The sequence below is a fragment of the Xyrauchen texanus genome, chromosome 29 (assembly GCF_025860055.1).
Source record: "Xyrauchen texanus isolate HMW12.3.18 chromosome 29, RBS_HiC_50CHRs, whole genome shotgun sequence".
Lineage (NCBI taxonomy): Eukaryota > Metazoa > Chordata > Actinopteri > Cypriniformes > Catostomidae > Xyrauchen > Xyrauchen texanus.
Window position 1 is genome coordinate 11,861,563 of NC_068304.1, and position 25,021 is coordinate 11,886,583.

The 25,021-nt window shown below is 35.5% G+C and overlaps 1 protein-coding gene across 2 annotated transcripts; it reads left to right on the forward strand.

Annotated features, from left to right (window-relative positions):
• The first annotated feature begins 3,281 nt into the window (after nt 1-3,281).
• On the forward strand, nt 3,282-20,039 carry LOC127623251 (ADP-ribosylation factor GTPase-activating protein 2-like). Of its 2 annotated transcripts, XM_052097607.1 has the most exons (17): nt 3,282-3,381; nt 4,489-4,607; nt 6,188-6,260; nt 6,420-6,551; nt 7,058-7,138; nt 7,576-7,690; nt 7,809-7,865; nt 9,727-9,771; nt 12,527-12,579; nt 13,977-14,113; nt 14,332-14,460; nt 14,704-14,832; nt 15,525-15,674; nt 15,797-15,923; nt 16,515-16,605; nt 18,375-18,496; nt 18,636-20,039. In XM_052097607.1, the coding sequence occupies exons 1-17, from the start codon at nt 3,310-3,312 to the stop codon at nt 18,654-18,656; spliced, it is 1,653 nt and encodes a 550-aa protein (XP_051953567.1). In that variant the 5' UTR covers nt 3,282-3,309; the 3' UTR covers nt 18,657-20,039. The 2 variants fall into 2 exon arrangements, with proteins under 2 accessions (XP_051953567.1, XP_051953569.1); XM_052097609.1 differs by lacking the exon at nt 9,727-9,771.
• The last annotated feature ends 4,982 nt before the right edge of the window (nt 20,040-25,021 follow it).

Below are 25,021 nucleotides of genomic sequence, written 5' to 3' on the forward strand. Positions count from 1 at the left end.
TGACGCAATGTCCTGTTACGTCCTCGCTGTGTCATGTGATCAGGAGTTGCGGGCTGCGGGAGAAATGTGGATTAAAATAGAGGACAACACTAGGATAATAGCTAATACTTTTATAATAAATAATGTATTTATTTTAAACAATATTGTATTAATTAATTCAGGTTCTCAAAAAGGTATATGCACACAGTATTTTTGTTTGTTTATTTTTTCTAGGACTTGACACCTAGAGGAATGATTGCATCATTCAAACACAATAGTTTTCTGATATATGCCATTGTAGAAGTTTACTATTTACAGTCAGCCATGATTAATTTAATCCTTGAGCGAAAGTGTCCAATAACAAGGCGGAGATTAAGCAAGTAGATTTCAGCTGGTCATGTGATCATAACATGAAGAATAAAACAGTTTTTATAAACTTACTGATATAACTGTGAGCCTTCATCTCTTGTAAGTGGTCATGATTTTATACACGTTTCAAAATTACTATTTATTTCTTCAGGATTAAAACTTTTTTAATGAGGAATAAAAAACCGAGTAGGCTACTCCTTGCAATAATGCCTTAAAAGTAATGCACAATTCCTCACAAATACATTATATTATTTGTTAGACTAATGTAATTTGATAAAACCACAATACATTCTTATTATATTTGTATTGTTATGTTGTTGCCATTGTTATTATTTTATTTGTGTGCATGCGATAGTGATGGCTTAGATATGTATATTGTTAAAGAAACTATAAGTTGAATTAGTAGACCATTAAAATATATAATCAATTTGTCTCTTAATACAGGTTTCTTTCCAGATAAAATGAAGGTGGCTAAAATTATTCCCCTTTTTAAATCTGGTGATAGGTATAGTCTCACAAATTATAGGCCTATATCTTTGCTTTCGCAATTTTCTACAATTCTGGAGAAGCTTTTTGTTAAAAAATTGGATTATTTTCTTGAAAAACATTCTTTGATTCATGATAATCAGTTTGGGTTTCGAAGCACCCGCTCAACAGCTATGGCTTTGATGAAAATCACAGAAGACATTACCACAGAATTGGAGAATAAAAATCATACAGTTGGTGTTTTTATTGACCTTAAAAAGGCCTTCGACACTCTTGATCATGGTATATTGATATCTAAATTACAGACATATGGAATTAGAGGTGTAGTATTAAACTGGATTATTAGTTACTTAGAAAATAGACAACAAGTAGAGTATTTAGGCCATGAATCTAAGTTGGAAATAATACAGTGTGGAGTCCCTCAAGGCTCTGTGCTCGGGCCAAAATTATTTACTTTATATATTAATGATCTCTGTGATGAATCAAAGATTTTCCGTTTTGTTCTTTTTGCGGACGATACAAATTTTTTTGTATCGGGAAAGAACATCAAAATATTAATGAAAACTATTGAACAAGAATTGGTTCTTCTACAGAAATGGTTTAATAAAAATAAACTGTCGTTAAATTTAAGGAAAACAAAATTTATGTTGTTTACAAATCAAAAATGCCCTGTAAATGTTCGTTTGACTTTAAATAGAATAATTATTGAGAGAGTGTCAGAATTTAGGTTTTTATGAGTACTCATTGATGAAAAATTTAAATGGAAGTCACATATATCTTATGTAAGAAATAAAATTTGTAAAAACATTGCCGTTTTGAGTAAAGTAAAGTTTATGTTAAATTATAAGGCAACGAGAATCCTATATTGTTCCTTTATTTTGCCATATTTGATGTATTGTTTGGAGATATGGGGTAATTCTTATTTCACAAATTTAATGCCCTTATTTATTTTGCAAAAAAGAGCCATAAGAATAATTAATGGAGTTGCTCCAAGAGAACATACTACAGGACTGTTTCTGGAGTCAGGACTACTCAAACTGAAGGATTTGGTTGCTTTACAAATTGTATTAGTTGTTCATAAAGCAAAATACTGCTTGTTACCCCATGGACTGCAAACTCTTTTTACTGTAAATAGTGGGACAAGCAGAAGAAATAAAGACTTTAAACACCCTTTTGCTAGAAATACCCTCAAACAAATGTGTGTTTCAGTTTCTGGTGTGAAAAGATGGAATTTTTTAGAAAATGTTCTAAAATGTTGTTCAAACATTCTCCAATTTAAATACAAGTAGAAGATACTTAATTTATATAAAGATGATTGTGAAAATTGATAAAATTACAACAACAATGGTCTCGTTGTCATCATTCCATCATTGTTGTTTTTGTTTGTTTGTTTAGTGTTGTGTAAGTAGAATTAATAATAAAAAAATAAATAAAACAAAAGAAAAAGGAAAATTGTTGAAATTGAAAGTAGATTATCTGGTCTGGGCTGTTTTGTTATTTTTTGTTGTTGTTATCTTTTGTCATGTTGGTGAGGTCATCTAATTTGTACATTTTTTTATTATTATAAGAATGGGGTAGGAGTTTATAAGATTTTTTTTTTCTTCTTCCTACTCCTGTTCTTTTTGTCATGGAATGTATTTTTGTTGTGTTTGTTGGATTTGTTAAATTGCTGTTGTGGCATTTCGTGGTGCATTACCATGAAAAGAGAATACATAAATAAATGAAATGAAATGAAATAAATGAAATGTAATGCTATGAATGTTAATGGCTAGTTCATTCATTTTTGTTGTATTTTTATAAGCAAAGTTTGTATTATGCAATACAAATTTTTTATGAAATTTCGATGTTGTTTGTAAATTGCTTTTAATGCAGCTTAAAGAACTCAGCAAGGACTCTTTTCATGAGACATTTTAAAGATGTCTTTTTTTATGTAAGAAGCTTAATGACTAAGAAATTATCAGATGTTTTAGATGCATAACAATACAAATATATACCACTTAGTGTTGGTTGAGATGGTTAATGCCATCTCAAAAGAAAGAAAGAAAGAAAAACTAAAAGTCTAATTCAGTGATGTAAAAACAACAACAGCAACACATTATATAACATTACATTACACAATTTATATAGAGAAGATGAGTATTTTGTCTTCCCATTTTGAATATCTTGATTCTTCGTTTTTTATAAATTCAAAGAATAAACTTTAGAAATGTTTTTGTTTGTTTATAAAATACATTCATTCATGCTTTTGCGTACTTCAACCGATAAGCAAGCAAACAGTTTTCTTATTTTTTTTTTTTTCTTTCAGAACTGGAATTAATGGAAATGAATAAATTATCACTTAGCACACCAATTTAGCTTCACAAATTTTAGGAGATTTTGTTTTTGCTAGAGACCTTTAATATGTAAAACACATATTTCCGCTGTCTCTATTTTGATCTCCTCTGGTTTCTGTGTTCACTCTGCTCAGTTGGCAAGATGGCGTCGGAACCGAACAAGACAGAAATTCTCACAATTTTTAAACGACTACGCTCCATCCCCACAAACAAGGTGATACGAGATATATTACTGAAACTGTCCTGTGTTTATATTAATCATAATTTTACCATATTCCGATATATCAATATGTGTGTTCCGAGTGGGATTACGTGTCATTTGTCTTTCCTTAAACCGGTGTTGAAGCGGCCTGTCTGTCACACACATAGTAACAGATTTATTACCGACATCACACCTGAAAAACAGTCCAGTATCAATTTATCAAACACTAAAATATTGTAGGATGTAATAAGAGATGTAAAATTAATAGCTGTCTGGAAAGAAATCACTTTACAGGTTTACACCATTAATTATACCATTAATTTGCATATGTAAATAAGCAATTTGTTAATTTCACTATAGTAAAAACCTGCACTTCTATAAGTTAAAACGTGAAGAAAATATGTTTGTCATGTATTGAGGTAGATTGCTGGCAGCTGGTGTAAAAAAAAAAAAAAAAGCAATTATATGACTTTAAAATCATGTAATGACGAAAATAACCAGTAGCTGCAGAGATCAACTAATTAATTCCTGGTTGTAAAAATATGAATTTGTGTGTGTGTTCTGCTTTTTGGCTGAATTGTTGATTTTCCAAAGTAAAAAACAAAACAAATTGCTCTGTGTTATAGTCTCGCCCATTCATTTCCTATGGTTGGTCAAATCTGACTGCGAACAAGTGGTGTTTTTTTTTGTCATGTGGCCTAAACTCATTGAAACCAGTCCAATTTTTTTGTGTGTGTTCAGATGGCAAATGTAGAAAACGGAACCAAGTCTTGAGCCACTCAGCTAAAGTATGCCATTTTTATTAAAGAAAAAATGACCAAAGAGTGCTCGAGGGTTAAAATCATTTAATAAAATCATAGTCATTGGAAGTGCTAAAGAAAATAGAAAGATCTATAAGTTGTGATCAGCCTTAATAATACAATTTAAAAAAAATCCTCAACTATAATTAAATTACCTTAGATTTGTGCAATCTCTATAGAATGATATTTTGAAATCAGCATCTTATCAGAATAGCCTGGGAAAAATCATGGCATTTCATTGTTTATATGGTTTGGAATTTACAGAATCCTTTGTGAAATAGCTTTACACATGTTTGTATTTTTGTGTGTTTGTTTCTAGGCCTGCTTTGACTGTGCTGCTAAGAATCCGAGTTGGGCTAGTATTTCATATGGAGTGTTTCTGTGCATTGACTGTTCTGGAATTCATCGCTCATTGGGAGTGCACTTAAGTTTTATCAGGTTTTACTGACTCGCTGCTGTTTACCTCTTATTACATTATGATGTTATGTGAATGTCTGTCAAGGTTTTCATTCATTCGTGGCATTGCAGAATGTTACTTTCATGTTTTTTGAAATTTCACCCGCTCATACGAATGGCTTCATTACTTACGTGGTCAACAAAATAATTGTTTGTAATGACTTCAACAAACAGATAGTCCCACCCCAAACTAACTTGTTTGAGCCAATGCTACTATATCAGGCTGATTGGAATGCACAAACAAAAAGAGCAATGTTTTGCACCACAGAGCCATATTGTTTAAACTTTTAGGGGGAATTGGGATAGTGCCACTATAACACTTTGTTTTTTATTTACATATTTCAATATCATAACAAATTTCCATCAAATTTAATAGTCTTTTACAAAATAAAATGCCATTCTTTTGATTACTACTGTTCAATTTTAAGGAATTTTGTTGTGAAATTTAAATGTGTAAACTCTTAATAGCCAAAATGTTTTTAGTGTATATCTCTCATCATATCAGCTGGGATAGGCAGGAGACGGAGTATTGTAATATCATAAAAAAATAATGGCACACTTCACTTTTAATCTCTATACAGTTGAAGTCAGAAGTTTACATGCACTTTAGCCAAATACATTTAAATTCAGTTTTTCACAATTCCTGACATTTAATCATAGAAAACATTCCCCGTCTTAGGTCAGTTAGGATCACTACTTTATTTTAAGAAAGTGAAATCGTAGAGAGAATTATTTATCTCAGCTTTTCTTTCATCACATTCCCAGTGGGTCAAAAGTTTACATACACTTTGTTAGCATTTGGTAGCATTAACTTTAAATTGTTTAAATTGGGTCAAACATTTTGTTTAGCTTTCCACAAGCTTCTCACAATAAGTTGCTGGAATTTTGGCCCATTCCTCCAGACAGAACTGGTGTAACGGAGTCAGGTTTGTAGGCCTTCCTGCTCGCACATGCTTTTTCAGTTCTGCCCACAAATTTTCAGATTTAGGTCAGGGCTTTGTGATGGCCACTCCAATCCCTTGACTTTGTTGTCCTTAAGCCATTTTGCCACAACTTTGGAGGTATGCTTGGGGTCATTGTCCATTTGCGACCGAGCTTTAACTTCCTGGCTGATGTCTTGAGATGTTGCTTAAATATATCCACATCATTTTCTGGAATTTCCATGCCGCTTATAGGCACAATTAACTTTGTGTATGTAAACTTCTGACCCACTGGAATTGTGATAGGTTGTTTCACTTTTAATTGACTGTCTGTAAACAATTGTTGGAAAAATGACTCATCATTCAATTAAATGTCCTAAACAACTTGAGTAAACTATAGTTTGCTAATATTACATTTGTGGAATGGTTAAATAATTTGTTTTAATGACTTCAACCTAAGTGTATGTAAACTTCTGACTTCAACTGTAATTGCTTGAATGATTTGACAATTGTCTATTAATGGTGTGTTTGTTTACAGTTATTAAATTGTCGCAAATAAAATAATACAGCATTATTTTAAATGAAGTTCAGGGAGCTTGCAAGAGTTTCAATATTCAGTGACTTTGTTGGCAATCATTTCAGATCCACAGAGCTGGATTCTAACTGGAGCTGGTTTCAACTGCGATGTATGCAGGTGGGAGGAAATGCCAATGCGGTAAGTTCTTCCTTTTTTAGCCTTCTCTATAACGGCACACCTTCAATTACACCATTTCTGCTTTTTAAACATAGCCACTTGATTTAGACACTGATGTTGACTTTCTGTACGGGATGTTACATCACTCTGCTTACTCCCGTGTTTGCTTTTTGTGCACAGATGGCGTTTTTCCGTCAGCATGGCTGCACCACCAACGACACCAATGCAAAGTACAACAGTCGTGCCGCTCTGATGTACAGAGAGAAGATTCGACATCTTGCCAATACTGCACTCTACAAGTATGGCACTGATGTGAGTATTCAAACCACATGCTGATCAAGCATCGTCACTACCTAGAAAGTTAACTATGCCTTGAATTTGCCAAATTTCTTGTTTAAGTATTATAGGACAATCAAGCTTATAACATGATCTAAAGGATTTCATTTTTATTCTATATTTCAGTTTGATTTGAATAGGATTTTTTAAATGAGTTTAACTGTTTTTGAACTTGTTTTCCTGTGTTTAGTTGTTCTATGTTACTGTTCAGTTCATAACAAAATTATTGTATGTTATGGAATATGAAAAGTTGTTTGGTTTCAATTTGCGGACCTTGTTTTTTGATATTGGCTAAACTTTGAATTTGATAAGTCACTGAGCAAACTCCATGTTACAGCAGTTGTAATTTAGATTTGCCTTTCCACAGTCAAAGGTTACGTAATCACACAAGACATCCAATGTGTCTGGAGTGCTGCGTTTATGACATTGATTTTGGTTTCAACATTTGATTTGAGACTTTGTCTTGTCTTTTCACTGTTCAGCTGTGGATTGACAGCTCCAGCTGTGCTCAGCCATCACCTTCCGAGAAAAAAGAGACCGATTTCTTTGATGTGCACACACAGGTATGACACAGACTTGTGCGAGTTGACTAGGATACGCTTGTAAACACTTACGTTTTGATATTTAAAGGGCACATATAAGGGAAGGAATATGGGTTGTCAGGGAAACCTGAACATATCAGGAAAGTTATGCAGATAATAAAATGATGAACATTCTTTTTTTCTGCCTAGAAATTGCGCTTAGTGAGTAGTCTTTATAAAATGATTTTTAATAATCGTGCAGTTATTATGAATGACTGGAAAAGCTAGTTCCCACAAATGAAAATCCCTGGTCAAAATGTTTTAGAACCCTGAAGACACAACAAGTTGCAGATTTATAACTTATCTAATGTTGTAAGTGAACTTAAAGTGCAGAATATGGCCCCTTTAATATTACACTCATGCATATAATATTACACTTTGTGTCAAATTTGACAGTCATTGTATTGTTTTACCTGTAGCCTGCCAACAGCTGGGACATGGCATCACCATCCCTTACCGATCAGAATGGAGCAGTTACTGTGACCCCTCAACTGGAGCAGAGCAGCCTTAAGACTTTAGAGCCTACTAGCACCCGTGAGATCACACACATGCATTTAAGCAGCCACATTGTCATTGTGTTCCACAATTGGTCAAACATATCCTTGGCTTGTCAGTAAATTTGATTTAAAATGATCTTGTCCATGTGATCCAGAGCCTGAAGAAGGTCCGAGTATTGAAGGACTGAGCACAAGTCCTAAAGCCACAATAGGTGAGTAATTGCCTGATTGTGTGCGTGTGTGCATATGCTTTGGCTTAATGTTTAATATGTTCAGATTATCAATCATCACAGCATCCACATGTTTGTGTTGTCCATACACTACCCCGTCCCAACTGAAATTCTCACCAAATATTTATTTTAACATCACTTTAAAAAAAGTAACATTGTTTTTATAGGCTCATATGACCAACAGTAAAGTAGTTGTTCACCCAAAAATGAAAATTCTCTTATCATTTACTTACCCTCATGCCATCCCAGATATGTATGACTTTCTTTCTTCTGCAGAACACGAAGATTTTCAGAATTCTATCTCTGCTCTGATGGTCCATTCAATGTAAGTGAATGGGTGCCAAATGTTTGATGCTCCAAACAGCAAAAAGCCAGCATAAAAGTAATTCAGTGGTTGAATCAATGTCTTCCAAAGCGATGATAGGTGTGGGTGGGAAACGGATCAATATTTCAAAACTTGTTTTATGATTAACTCTCACTTTCACTCTCAATTCCACATTTGTCATTTGTTTTTACCTGCTGGTGAGGAAGGAGAATTTATAGGGAAAAAAGGACTTAAATATAGATCTGTTTCTCACCCACATGTATTATATCGCTTCTGAAGACATGGATTTAACCACTTGAGTCGTGTGGATTACTTTTATCCTGCCTTTATGTGCTTTTTGGTGCTTAAAGGTTCTGTTCACCTTTCACTTGCTTTGTGTGGACCAACAGAGCTGACATTTTCTTCAAAATTGTACTTCATTCGATTAAATAACAGAATTTTCATTTTTGTGTGAACTGTGCTTTTAATGAATCCCATGAACAAGTCAAGCTCCATGACCTGCTAAGAAACCTTATTGATATTTTGATAAGTATTGCTCTAACAGGTTAACCTTTTGTAGAGCAGCAAGTAATTGCTAAGATACATGTAACATTACATTATTTTAAATATATAAAATTTAAGTCAATGTAAACCCTAGTTCGCAACCCAATTTACTTCTGTAATGTGCTATTTTTAAAAATGAATTGAGTCACGAGTTCAAATCCAGGTGTGCTGATTGACTCAAGCCAGGTCTCCTAAGCAACCAAATTGGCCTGGTTACTAGGGAGGGTAGAGTAAAATGGGGTAACCTCCTCATGGTCACTATAGTGTGGTTCTCGAGCGTGGTTAGTTGTGTGTGTGGGTGCCGCGGAGAATAGCGTGAAGCCTCCACACGTGCTATGTCTCCGTGGTAACGCGCTCAACAAGCCACCTGATAAGATGCGCGGATTGACGTCTCAGACATGGAGGCAACTGAGATTCGTCCTCCACCACCCAGATTGAGGCGAGTCACTACGCCACCACGAGGAACTAGAGACCATTGAGAATTGGTCATTCCAAATTGGGGAGAAAAATTCATCGAGATATTCAATGACAAAAATGTAATCTATAGGGACTTGATTTGAAAAGTGAGTGTTCTTTATCAGAATGAATGCTGATACAATACAGAAATTGCTTTCCAGACATGTTTATCCAATAGCCTTAAAGTGACATCATTGATAAATTCCTTTCAATGGTAGACCAGGTTATTGCATTTTGATTTAAGATAACAAAGATTTTTTTGTAATTTAGAATAACGTGAATCATCCACAATAAGACCAGTACATGCATTAGGAAGTAAATATTTTGATTTCATGTTGAATATATTTTTTTTTATAAAAATGTACAAAAAAGAAATCATTATAATCCAATCTACTCTAATAGCAATCTAGTAAATCTGCCAAAGTAGTTTTCTATCATTTCCCCTCTAATTAATATTATCCCATTTAGCCAAAGAGGCCTGTACCCTCAGTAATGGTTATGTCTGTTCTGTTAATGTAGAGGACTCAATGAGATTGGCGTCAGGCGAGACACAAGCTCCTAAAGGTGATTTGAATGGTTTAAAAATTGCTGGTTGCCTATTGGCTGGTGGGAAAGTAGCTGCATAGTTCTGCGCTTGACTGACACCTGATTTGAGTATGTGTGCCGCTTTAACCCCACCCCTTCCTATTTATCATAATATCACCCCCAACACCACATTTAAGCTTTAAACTTTCCTACTGTCCTTGTGTTTCTGATAGGGGTGTTAATAATTCATCAGTGATCAATGTAATTGTAAATAAATTAATTGATTGAGCATATCAACTGTCAATTAATAAATGTTTAGCACAAATGTGTTCGGTAATCATCTGAGCCATTGCTTATACATGCATCCAAATATAGAGTACACACTGCAGCATGTGGTACTTGTCATCGTGACATAGATGTGCACCCTTGACTTTTGAAAATAACACTGGCTTAAATCAGTTGTGGGAGTGTTTATAATTGTCTGCATTCACTCCAAACACTTAGTGTGTTAAAATATAAATTGACAACTAACACCATGCGGATATATTGGTCTGCTTGTATCCAATTCACACAAACTTTGATTGGAGAAAGTGTTGTATTTGTGTTTTCTTTAAACATTACTATTATTATTATTATGAATGATAATAAATGAATGATAAATTCAGCAAAGATTAAATTGACCCAAAGCATATGCATTAAAATATAGCAGATTGAATGTTTTAGAAGAAACTAGTACTTGCATTTTTTTTTATCTTTGCTTAAATTGTAGCTGAAATGGTAGTAGTTAGGCTGTATGTACAGTTTTAGGAGTTGTCCACATGTGTTTTGCAATATTAACGTAACGATTTATTTATGACAGTCAACTATGAAAATTCTTAAAATTCACCCAAAAATTTTAATTCTTTCATTTACACATCCTGATGATATCGCAGGTGTGTATGACTTTCTTTGTTCACCAGAACACATTTGAAGAAAAATATCTCTGCTCAGAAGGTGCTTAAAAATTCAAATGGATGGTGATCAGACTTTTGAAACTCCAAAAAGAACAGACAGTCAGCATAAATGTCATCCATACGACTCCAGCTGTTAAATGAATGCCTTCTAAAGTGACATGATCGCTTTTGATGTGAAAGATACATTTTTCAGTACTATTTAACTATAAATCATCCCTACCAGTCCGCATCTGTATCTCTAGATGCTGTGCATGTATATGAGAACTAACCTGATCATCTAATTGAAAATCTTGTCAGCAGTGTTTCACATGATCACAATACCCATGTCATCAGTTTTGGTTTACTCTGATTGACTGTCTTCTGCAGAACTCCAAAATTTTTACAAAAATATCTCAACTCTGAAGGTCCTCACAATGCAAGTGAATGGTGATCAAAACTTTGAAGCTCTAAAAAGGACAAAGTCAGTATAAAATAATCGATACGACTAATTTATTTCACGTCTTCTGAAGTGATCCAATTATTTTTGGGAGAAAACAGAACAAAATGTTGCTAATTTTTCACTGTACACCTTGCCAATGCAGTCTCTAGGCACGATCATGATTTCAAGCTCAATTACACTTCCTAGTGCTTGATGCATGCACAGAATGCTAGATGGTGCTATAGGGAGTGTAATCAAGCTTGAAATCATGATAGCCAAGGAGACTCTGTCAAGATTTAGAGTGAAAAAGGAATTACATTTAGCTGGTTTCACCCAAAACTGATTGGATCACTTCAGAAGACATTAATTTAACCACTGGAGTCTTATGGATTACTTTTGTGATTCCTTTATGTGAGATTTGGTCCTTCGGAGTTCTGACCACCATTCACTTGCATTGCATGGACTTACAGAGATTTTGACTTGATGTCGGAACGTAAACAGACGTGTAATTTAAATAAGCTGACGGTAATGGTAATTAGGTTTTTCTTAAACCATTTATGACCATTTTCATTGTGCATTTTAATAGTACGTTTACATGTACGGTTGTAATCGACCTACAGATTTGTATTGTCAAGTGACGGTCTTCTGTCTGTCTACCTAAACATGACACAATGTTTAATCAAAAATCGAAGGAAGGACATCGACTGAGAAAGTGCCATTAACACCTTGCACGTTACCTTAGTCGGCTTCCATTGCATTCTCTAGATCTGTTAGTCCGACTTTGCAAAATTCGTCATGCGTTTGCATGACATTTTAAGATAAATTAATGTCTCAGTCCCACTGAAAACTGACCTTTGAAATGTATGTAAACGTACTGATACACTGGTGTAACTTTATGCTTTCTGTTCTCATAAAGAGCTTTTTGGGTTCTTTGACCTTCCCCTCTGGACACAGTTTTTTTTTTTTTTTTTTTGTATCCCAAAATTCTCATGTACACAGTCCAGAATGATGTGTGCGCTGGAATGAGATTAGAATGGCTTAAACTGTCTTGAACCTAATTTTGTCTGGGAAAAACTTCAGGCTGTTTGCACTTTGTTTGGAGATTATAGGTCCAGTCAACTACCAATACTCCATGAATGTGCAGTTTAGAGAGATCTGGCCTCTTCCTGCTGTTCCAAGTATATACTTTAAAGGCTTTCATGCTCTAATAATCTAATTGATTGTGTGTAGGTGGAACCTCTTTCATTCCCCCAGGCTTTGCTGGCATGATATTTCACTGGGCGGTGTATGCCATTGCCTCCCTTGCCATGCACTAATGATCCCCGTCTGGAGAAGTTTTATTCGCTAGCATAATGTGAGCTTGGAGGAGTTGCTTTCTGGTTTGCTGTTCTCTGACTAACTGCTCTATGCTGTCTGATTTCAGAAGTTAAATCCTCAATCATTGGAAAGAAGAAGCCAACCACAGCAAAGAAAGGGGTAGGTAAAAAAAATCAGTGCTCAGTCACTTCCTTTTAGGTGAATTTTGTATTCTGATTATGAAATGTTCAGCTTTTGCCACAATGTGTCAGGCTAAGAACACTGAATATTTGTCAGGCTCCATACAGAAACTAGAACTGTGTGACTGCGTCCAGCCTAATAAGGAATCCAGTGTAATCATTAGAACTCTGGCATTACTTGAACACAGTGGGATTATTAAAGCTGTGAATAATAGACTAATCTCACTAATGTGTGCCAATTGAGCTCAGCTGTGACATTTTTTAGCAGCCTGGGTTCCATAAGCATTTTTCCCATTCTATTTGCTTTAAAGGCTTTTCATAAAACCACCTAGAAACCACTCAAAATACCCACCCTAGCAACCACATCTTGCATTTTCATTGCTAATTATAAAATTAAGTTTAAATGTAAAATTGGCACCATTGGTTGATTGTGTTATTGTGTCAGTATGGACAAGTCGCTCAAAACAAACAGAAGAATTTTTATAGTGGCACAGAGACTGTTTACATTTAAGAAAATTAACCTACACATGACTTAAAGTTGTCTGTAATTTAAGATGGGATAAAAGCATTTTAACATATTAAAAACTTACTACATAATTCAGCTTTAACATTCTTGGAGCTTATAGTTGCTATGTTTTAAAAGCTGTTTGTTCTAGAGCTTCCGTTTTAACGTGTTACTTTAGTGTGAATAACTATATAAAAATAATGCGTAAAAAATGAACGTAATTAATCATGCCTAGTCGGCAAATCTCATAAGCCGCGTAGCCGCAGAATGAGAGCTGGTGGTCACACGCAGGATGCGTTCTTGACAGCTGGATGGAGGGCAACAAAATGAAAGGATCTCGATATGTCTTTTTTCTTTTGTAAGTTTCCAACTACTTTAACTTGTTACAACATACTAAATCAATGCATTTATGACACTGAGATGCTCCAAAATGCATCCATCTGACACATATATATATATATTACCAGCAATTTATAAAAAATAGTGCTGATGGAATACAATAACATGGTTGCAAAATTGTCTCATGTTCAGTGAAATGGGAAATGGGAGTAAAACAAACTTGTTAAATTGTGTAATTTCTATACATGTACAAATTTAGAATTCGCTTTATAACAAATAGCATTGTCATTATTGTGGGGGCTTTCTCATTAAATATTTATATATGCAATTACTATTAATTTAATCAGCATGCCATGGAATTCATTCGATTAAAAATGTATTTCACAATGGAAGTTATAAATGGCATTTTTTACTTTAGGAACCCTATTGAACTGTTAGTTCATTCTGATGTAAATTAATATTTTTTGTGATGAAACTTCAATTTCAAAATAAGTGTCTCGACACAGGATAATTAATTTATTTTTTACTATTAGCTTGGCTCTAAAAAGGGCCTTGGAGCCCAGAAGGTGAGCGGCAAGAGCTTCAATGAGGTGGAGAAACAAGCCCAGGTGGCTGAGAAACTGAGAGAGGAACAGTTTACTGAGGCCAAGAAACATGCTCAGGAATCCATGTGAGTCTCCAGACACCATGAATAAACCACTATGTGTTTGATTAGTACTGTTGAGAAGGCTTTCCTATGGACTGCCTTTTCGGTTTAGAGGTTTTGCCCTCCCTTTGAATGATTGAATAGTTGACCATATATTTGAGGCCAGGTCTGGCTCTTCTAAAAGTGCAATTAGAGCTATAGCTTCAGCAGTTTCATCTGATTGCATTCCCTGTTTCTGGCAGAGTGGCCTCAATGCGACTGGCCTACAAAGAGCTGGAGATTGACAGGAAGATGGAGGAGAAGAAACTGCAGAACATGGCGGGGAAGAAAGAACAGGCGGAGAGGTTGGGCATGGGATTCAGCAGCAGGAGGTGATGATACAGTGCCAGCCTTGATTAAACCACTATGTCATAATTACATCACTCATTTCAAGCATGATAGCACTTTCACAGCGAGTTAATAACCCAAAACGCCATGACCCAGAGTAACGATTGGTGTAGGAAGACTGTGTTTTCTGTTTGTACATATTGTTGGCAAAATGTTTCCTAGGAATTATAAAGTTCAGGCTTATGTGACCTGACTTTGTCCTTTTTAATCTCCTTGAATTTCCACAGTGCCGTGTCTCACTCTGTGATGGCTGAGATGCAGGTGATCGAGCAGGAGACTCCAGTGGGAGTCAAATCCTCCTCTCGATCCAAGCTGGACATGTTTGATGAGCCTGGATTTGCCTCTGGACCACCCAAGTATGCCTCTGAACCACTCATGCCATCCCAGATGTGGATGACTTTCTTTCTTCTGCAGAACACAAAGGTTTTTGGAAGAATATTTCATCAATGTATGTCCATACAATGCAAGTGAATGGTGACCAGACTTTTGTAGCTTCAAAAATCACAAAGGCAGCATAAAGGTTATCCATAATACTTTGTTTGTTTACTCATGCTTGTTTATAATAGGTGTGGGTGAAAAACGGATATAAAAGTCCCCTTTTTTCTTTTTCTTTTTACCCTAAATGTCTGCATTCACTTTTACATCTGAAAGTCACACATGGTGCCTGTTTAGTTAAACTTTCAGATGGAAAAGTGAAAGTTAAAGTGGATATTTTTAGTAAAAAAGGACTTGAGTAGTGTTCTGTTTCTCACCCCAACCATTAATATCCCTTCTGAAGATATGGATTTAAACACTGGATGATTTTTGAGTTTTAAAAGTCTGATCACAATCACTTGCATTGTGAGGACCTACAGAGCTGAGACATTCTTCTAAAAAAAATGTATTTTGTGTTCTGCAGAACAAAGTCATGCACATCTGGGATGGCATGAGTGTAAACAATGGGAGAATTTTCATTTTTTGTTGAACTTTAACTTTTTCTAACACTTGAAAAAAAAACCTTGTAACAAATATGTGCATAAACAATTTGTACCTTTCATTGTCATTTCAGATACAAGGACAACCCTTTCACTTCAGGCGACAGTTTTGGATCACGGTGGGACAGTGATGGAGCATCATCTTTCTCCTCCTGGGCTCTGGAGAACGAGGAGCCTAAAGAGAGCGAGGTCACAATCTCAAGCATCCAGCCAATCGGAGAAAGGTTTGGCATTCTCTTTTTCTGAATGCAGAATCTTGAATATTATATGTCTGTCTTGAAGTTGTCAGTGATTTTGATGTGTTTTATGATTGACTGAGTAAGTTGTCAATGATTACACCTCTTAGGTTGCCCAGCCGACGGAAGCCTGAGATGTCTGTGCCAGTCACAGAGTCTAGCGAAGCGCGGCAGAAGTTTGCCACTGCTAAAGCGATCTCATCGGACATGTTCTTTGGCCGTGAGAGCAACCCAGAGGTACTACAGTGAGCCACTTTATATAGCCTTCATTACAACCGCAAATATTAGCTCTGTTCCAAAAGCTAGTGAGCTGCACACCAGGACACCATTTTTAGGCATTGATTTGAAGCCAGGCAGTTATTCTTCATGGTTAAGGAACTCCAAGAACGCAATACAATGAGATCAGTGAAAATCTTCATGCAAGATATGTAAGAGTCTCAGGGTGGAAGGAAAATTTCATATGACAACACATGTTTATCTTATGATTTGTATGTTATATGAACAAATAACAAGTTTTTGACTACTAATGACTGTACTAATTAGAACTTTGAGCTCTTCGTTTAGCAACATGCTAACATCAGAGTAGTTGAACCAAACAATGAAGACCACCAGTCTTGCCATTTGTGTGGCGCGGTTCACAGCATTCACTTGAGAGTTCTGCCTATGAAGGCAGTACTAGACAGTGAGTCAGCTCTCTAGGTTTTGGAACAGATCTAGAGAGATCTGTGCCATTGGCATTAGTTTTTGGCAAACTGGAAACACATAGTGAAACTTGGCTGTTTATTAGTCCTCGATCCTCTCTGAGATGGTTATTTATTTCTCTCCAAGTATGAGGCAAAGACTCGTCTAGAGGGAATGTCTGGCAGTACCTCCATCAGCTCTGCTGACCTGTTTGGTGAAGGCAATGACCGTTCCACAGGTAAACATGCCATTTTCTTTAAAGAAACTGTTTACTTAACTATTTGATTTTACAGTGTGGTCCAAAAGTCTAAACCCACAAGTGAAAGTGCTTTTGCAAATTATATTTTATCTTAGCAATTGTGGTGAGAAGTAGGTATTACCCCCCTTTGCTTTAAAGGAACACTTCACCCATAAAAGTAAAATTCTGTCAGTATTTACTCACCCTCATGTCATGTCAAATCCATTTGACTTCTGTGGAACCCAATAAGTCTTCATGCGGTTTATTCTGCTTAATGTAAGTGTATAGTGACTTTGGTCTTTCAAGCTAATGAGCACAAAAATCAAGATAAACACCATATAACCACAGTAAATGTTATCATTATGACTCATGTACTATATTCCTAGACTTCTGAAGCTGTACAAATATTTTGAGTAATCTGAATATAATTGAAGTTGTTAAATCAAATAATAGGCTACGTCAATAGCATAAAACTTTGTTGGTTCTCATAACGTCTCGTGCTCTCATATGCAAAATTATGTCATGAATTTTGGCATGATGAGAACCAATGAGGTTTAATGTTATTGACATAGCTGCTATATTTGATTTAAGCACTTTATTAATTATTTGACTTAAATTTAGTTTGGTTCATAACAAAAAGTGATCATATTGCTTCAGAAAACTTGGAATGTAGTGCACTGTATTGACTACTTTTATTGTGGTTAAAGGGTTAGTTCGCCCAAAAATGAAAATTCTCTCACCATTTACTCACCCTTGTGCCATCCCATATGTGTATGACTTTCTTTCTTTAGGAAAACACAGACTTTATAAGCTCTGTAGATCCTCACAATAAGAAGTGAATGGTGAACAGAACTTTGAAGCTCCAAAAAGCACATAAAGGCAGGATAAAAGTAATCCATAATACTCCAGTGGTTAAATCCATGTCTTCAGAAGCGATATAATTGGTGTGGGTGAGAAACGGATCAATATTTAAATCTTTCTTTACTATAAATATCCACTTTCACTTCCACATTCTTCTTTTGTTTTTGCCGATTTGCATTCTTTGTGCATATTGCCACCTACTGGGCAGGGAGGAGAATTTATAGTAAAAAAGGACTTAAATATTGATTTGTTTCTCACCCACACCTATTATATCACTTCAGAAGATATGGATTTAACCACTGGAGTATTATGGATTACTATTATGCTGTGTTTGATTTGGTCACCATTCACTTGTATTGTATGGACCTACAGAGCTGAAATATTCTTCTAAAAATCTTTGTGTAGAGCAGAAAAAAACAGTCACACATCTGTGATGGCATGAGGATGAGTAGATGAGGGAATTTTCATTTTTGAGTGAACTATCCTTTTAAATGGTGCAGGTTTTTTTTTTTTTTTTAAGCGAAGACTGCAGTCACTATTATATCACTCGAACTGGCATGGACTTCACAAGTTAATGTAAATTCTCAAATTATGCTGGAAAACATGGGTCGTTAGAATGTTCCAAAGAGTATCTTTTGTGCTTTAATGGATGCAAGAAAATCCAACCTTTTGTACAAAGGTGTTAACATTATCAATTTCACAAATAGAAATAGTGCAGAATCTTTAATGTATTCATTTATACATCGTCATTTTTGTTTCAAAATTACAATAATTTTAATTCCAGGTCTTATTGGACATAAAATTGGATTTGTTAAAAGTTTTCAGGCAATTGAGCTCCACTTTAAATGACAGGAAGAAACGTTCACTCTGACACTCTTCTGTGTGTTATGCTCGCATTGTCTCTGTAGGCTCATCAGGATTCGACAGTGTGCTTCCCTCTGGTCCAGACATTGCCCAGTTCAAGCAAGGTGTGAAGACTGTAGCAGGGAAGATGGCAGTGCTGGCTAATGGTGTTATGAACACCATTCAGGTGAATGCACCAATCTTCTTTATATTAAAATCTGACAATAAATTCTGCTATCTCAGACTTTGAAATGAGCTTTTCCAATTTAACACTTGCATTGATGTGCCTCCATGTCAGCTATATTAACTCTGATCATCCATTTCAGGATCGCTATGGCTCTTACTAACTGGACTGCTTTAGGCTGACATGGAAGTCTCATCGTACAGGACGCACATCACTGCTGATTGGATTGGTCTGTCTGTCTTAAATGAATACACGAATCAGAGACTGAGAGACAAAGACCTGGGAGCTCCCAATCACCCCTGAGACCACTGTAGACATTCTCTCGCTGACAGTATTTTATTTACTTTTGGAAGACTAATTTTATTTGCAGATAACCGAAGCACCGAGAAAGAATGTAAAGTTTGTTTTCAGAATCACAGTGCTTTCTGTTTAAATAACAGTCCTGTTTTTATGCCATGTGCTGGTCTCTGATTTCACATAGTGATGGATTTGAAAAGTATTCTCTCCGGAATTAAATGTATAACTAAATTTTACAGCGCTAAAATTCTCTTTCTTTTTGCATTTTAATGACATCATATTAAGACAACAGATCATTCATTAAATGAGGAAAGGGAACCATATGATGAAATATATAGGCCTATTTATGAAATTTGAACCCATTTCTTAAACTCAATCATTAACATTGGGATGTATTACCAAGACAAAGTTATGAATGACTGGTAAAGTGTGTTGCCTTTTGCTTGAGGTGGTTTGATGTACATCCTAAAGTTTAGGTTTACTTTAAAGCAATGTTTAAAAATAACAGTAATATTGTGCAATATGACTTATGTCAAGGTTTTAAGGTTTTGTGGATGCAACCGCATGAGTGACACCTGGGAGTTTAAGTCAAGACTTCAGGACCGAACAGTTTGGTGTGCATTACATTTGAGTCAGATTCCCAGGATTTACTAACTTTCACATTTACAAATAAATTTGATTTAAAAGAAAATAAAAAAAAATCCTCAAAGCAGAATCCAAACTGAGGGTTTTAGTGATGAGACTACCAAAAATGAAAGGTGATGTGTGCAGTTTCAGCACCACTGGTGGCACTGAGAGGAATTGCAATCTGATTGCGTGAACCAACTGGGTGGGACTTAATATCAGCTCAACCAATTATGTGAGGTTAGGGCAGACCAAACAACATGTCACATTTCTTACTTTTGCAATTCTGTTTTGCACCCCTAGTTTAACTTGACACTCAGTATAGTTTGCATTTATGTTTTGTTTAACAAAATATCGACTGACTAAAAATGAAAACAATTTTTATTGAAATTAACCAATTTTAGTGATGTCAGTTTTCTGGTAATGTGCAAAACTGTTTCATGCATCAAACAATGCCTGTTTTCTTTCTTTGTTTGGGGTTTTACCATACTGTAAACGGGGAAATTATTTGTTTTTGAGCTCTTCACAGATTATAATAAAGAACAACAACCCTCCGGAATAAATACTATTTATTGTTCCCTGTTGACAAAAATCTGTTGAGATTTGAGTGAATAAAGATTGAAATACCCCACAAAAGCTGTTTAAGGCTGATTCAGTAAACGCAAAGACTTGAATAATCATTGTTTGCAAAACAAACAAACAAAAGTGATCATATAATAGCAATTCATACTGAGTAGAAAGTGGTGAAGACGTTGACCCATTAATCCTAATAAAATGAAATCAGAGGAGGCCTAGCCTGTTAAACCTCAGAAAAGAGTCTGTGTTCATGTGCTCCAATTCAACAGACATCTTTCATCCTGTTGCACAGGAGCCAGGCGACCTCTGACCTCTCCATTCAGCCATGCAACTGAAGAATCGAGCCTGATGTTCAAGGTTGCTGCAGCCATAGCGGATATAACTTGATAGTCATAATGTATCACAAGCCCTTTTGATGTTTAATCAAGTGCAGGATATGAAGTACAGATATCTGTAATTAAATGTTCACTAGTTAAAGGGAGAGTTCACCCAGAAATGTAAATTCTCTCATTTACTCACCCTCATGCCATCCCAGATGTGTGAATTTTTTCCTTCTGCTGAATACAACCAAAGATTTATAGAAGAATATCTCTGATCTGTATGACCAAATTGCAAGTGAATGATGATCAGAAATGTGTTGCTCCAAAAATCACACAAAGGAAACATTGAAGTAATCAATAAGACGCCAGTGGTTAAATCTTCAGAAGTGATATAATAGGTGTGGCTGAGAAACAGAACAATAGTTAAGTGAGCTGAGATCTTCTAAAAATCTTTGTGTTCAGCTGAAGAAAGACACATCTGGGACGGCATGAGGGTGATTAAATAATGAGATAATTTTCATTTTTTGGTGAACAATCTCTAAAATGGTAATTATTGAGATCAGCAATGGAATTACTGCTAGTGAATGCCAATTTTTGATATCAGTAATTAAGCTTTGTGGAGGTGAGGGTGTGGGCGAGTGAACGTGGTAAGTACATCCACCTGAGATGAATTGTGACTAATTACTGTTTCCATGTGCACAGTGAGAGATGGGGAGATAAAAGCAGCCCAGTCCTCAGAGAGAGTTACACACAAGAGACTGTGTGTCTGTGTTTTGCTGAAAAGCTGATCTTGATTTCCATTGATGCTGAAATGCAATCTTTTGTTTGGCATAAAGAGTGACTCATGTGGACTGTGGAAACCGGCTCGCCTTCCTCCATCTGCTCCAGTCACAAACTGTTGCCACATGCTTGCACTATTAAAACTTTAATTCTTCATTTTAGAAGTTAAAGCAGTACTCACAGACATACCCATTTTTTATATCGAACATGGAGCTTCAACTAATAAAAGCTCAGTAATTTCACAATTATCGTTTAGTCACTCCTGCTCAAAATGCAATTACAGGTGTCTATAATTAATTTCTTGTTGAAATTTGGAATACACATATTAGCTATGATCTTCTTACTATTTACAAAAATGACAGATTCTGTTACTAGTGCAAATGCCCATTCTTGTCCATATCAGCTGAACTGAAACTAGTAAAATTGCAAATTTTTTGATATCTGGAATTTCTTTTTCACTGGTGGCAATGTTAATTTCAGATATCTGTAATGTAATAAGACAGTCTTTTAAAATATCTTTAATTATTCTTGGATTTATTCATATCTGAAATCCATTTAATTTAAATCTAACAGGTTCAAATTAATTTACAGATCTAAAAATAGCATTTGTATTAGTTGTATTTCCATTGTTCCCAGTACAAATATCAATTCCTGATATCAACAATGTAATTATGTATATACACTCAATGGGCACTTTATTAGGAACACCTGTTCACCTACTTATTCGTGCAATTCTCTAATCAGCCAATCATGTGGCAGCAGTGCAACGCATAAAATAATGCAGATACGAGTCAGGAGCATCAGCTAATATTCACATCAACCATCAGAATGGGGAAAACATGGTGATCTCCACGATTTCGACCGTGGTATTTTCACACACAACAGTCTCTAGAGTGTATAGAGAATGGTGCCAAAAACAAAAAACATCCAGTGAAGGGCAGATCTGTGGACAGAAATGCCTTGTTGATGAGAGAGGTCAATGGAGAATGGCCAGACTGGTTTGAGCTGACAGAAAGGCTACGGTAACTCAGATAACTGCTCTGTACAATTCTGCCCTACAAAGGCTAAGTGCAGTAACTACGCAAACAAAGAAACGGAGAAAAAGGCCTTTAAAGTTTTTATACCAGCCAGTCAAACATGTTATGCGTAGATTAGTGGTAATGCATTTATCCTGAAACAGGACATAATTTAACCCAGATATTTTTTCACAAGACAGAACACATGTCATAAAGCCCATTAGAAGTCTTAACTCATTTTTGACCAAATTTGTAGTTACTGCACTTAGCCTTTGTAGGGCAGAATTGTAGTGAGCAGAACAGCATCTCAGAATGTACAACATGTCGAACCTTGAGGGCTATAACAGCAGAAGACCATGTCAGGCACATTATTAGGACCATAGTGTTCCTAATAAAGTGCTTAGCAAGCTTTTTTTCAATTCAAGCTAGTAATAAAGGACTTAAAGAGATCTATAATTGTTTTGTGAATAGGAGTGAATGACAGATCAGTTTAGATTTTTAGAATTAAATTAGAATTAAATTAATTACTTGCTCAAATGTAATTACTAATATAACACATTCACATTTTAACCACTAATTAAATTCCTAATATCAAGAACTAGTATTTAATCTAGTAAACATTTAATTATAGATATCCATTATTTATATCCTACACTTGATTAAATGTCCAAAAGATTTGCGATAAATTGTGTTAAAGAGACAGTTCACCCATAAATGAAAATTCTATCAACATTTACTTCCCCCATTTTCATTCCCACATGGAACACAAAGGGAGATTTGAGGCAGAATGTTTGTGACTGACACCCCATTTACAAACTCTATTACTTTGAATGGAAAGTGCATTGAATATTAATGGCGACTGAGACTGAGTCTGCATAACATCTCCATTTGTGTTCCAAAGAAGACTGAAAGTCATACAGGTTCTGAACAACTTGAGGGTGATTGAGTACGCCTACATGACAGCAAAATGTACATTTTTGGGTGAACTGTCCCTTTAAAGCGCGGAAAGTGGTTTGTGATAATTCCTGATTTCAAGGTGTTCGGTTTAGCAGCAGTACAAGACACTGATCGCAGATACAAAAACACATAAAAGCAAATCACCTTCTGATATTACATCAATAGTGAAGATCTACATTCAAACAAAAGATCAATTTAACTGCAAGTCCTCCAGTGTTATTTGCATAGCAGTTAAATTGAAAAGGGGTGATGAAAGAGCCACAATATCCCTTTGTGGGCCCTGACTGCATCCCTGCGTTCTCATCCATGTCAAAGCTTTGGATTTATTTAGTCACACAATACAAGAATAACAAATTTGGATACATAGTGGATATATTCTGCAAATAATGAAGCCGATTGGTGCAACAAACAGCAAGTAATGACCTGAATAATAGGGATTTATGGATCTTAATAATAATGATAATAATAATAGAAAACTTAACTCATTCAAATGCACATTCAAACTGACTCAATTAATTAAATTCCCTTTCTAAGCTTGAAGCTAAATTAAACCCAGAAAAAAGTTGTTGATGCTCAGTGGTTGCTTGTTCATACCTCAGGAAACTGAAAATAAATTCTCAGTTACTGTATATTTCATTTAAGTAAACTTTGTCTCAGATGTTTCTCCTTAAATGCCTTAGGAGGAATAAAACTGGACACAAATGTGACAATTGTTGACAGAGCTATAAGACTTACTGTAATGAGGATAGCATAGCTGAGATCATTTGATCTTGCAAGAATTTGATGAGAAATCAGTTTTGTATCTTGGAAAATTTGAGCACATTATTGAGATCACTCTAGAGGAAACACATGGTATTACTAAAGTTCTGAGATGTGAGAAGCAGAAGCCTTAAGCAAATGTCACAATGTGCTCTCCATTTACTGTAATCTCATTGCTGTGTAGGAGACAATTATGGGAACGTACATATTTTTCTCCAGGTGCAAACATCCAGCAAACTCTTATAAACGTATCAATACTGTAGCATAATTACTTTATTTCACACAGTCAGATATAACTGGAGTAGATGGATGAATGATGTGGTTATATTAAACAAAAATAAATAAATAAATGAAAATGGGAAACAAAAGCATCTTTTAAAAATGCCACTTTATGGGGGCCTGTGTAGCTCAGCGAGTAATGACGCTGACTATTAGCCCTGGAGTCACGAGTTTGAATCCAGGACGTGCTGAGTGACTCCAGCCAGGTCTCCTAAGTATCAAAATTGGCCCGGTTGCTATGGAGGGTAGAGTCACATGGGGTAACCTCGTCGTGGTCACTATAATGTGGTTAGTTGTTCGTGGATGCCACGGAGAATAGCACGGGCCTCCACGCTATGTCTCTGCTGTAATGTGCTCAACAAGCCATGTGATAAGATGCACGGATTGACATCTCAGATGTGAGGCAACTGAGATTCGTCCTCCGCCACCCAGATTGAGGCAAGTCACTACGCCACCACGAGGACTTAAGAGACCATTGGGAATTGGGCATTCCAAATTGGGATAGAAAAACAATCTATAAAAAATGCCACTGAATGACCTTCACTAAATTCCAGGGGAAAAAATACTTGATACTTTCTCTTAAGAATACTTCCTATTAATTTTCATTTATTAAAAGTTAGCCTACTATTGTTATTTGTCTTGTTTTCCATGTTAAAGTATCTTAAACAAGATACAGTTACCCAAGAACATTTTAAATATTTAGACTTGCTTCCAGAGAATATATCTTGAATGTAAGTCTACTTTGTATATAAGTGTATTTTTTCACTTGTTTATAATTATATCAGTGCAGTAAAGACAAAAAATTTGCATATGTTCAAGATTATGATTAACATTATCTGAAAACAGATTCTAATGTCTTCAGCAGTATAGCTCCTCAAGTAAATGTACCTTGTTTTAAAGGAGTTTTAGGTATTTACTGT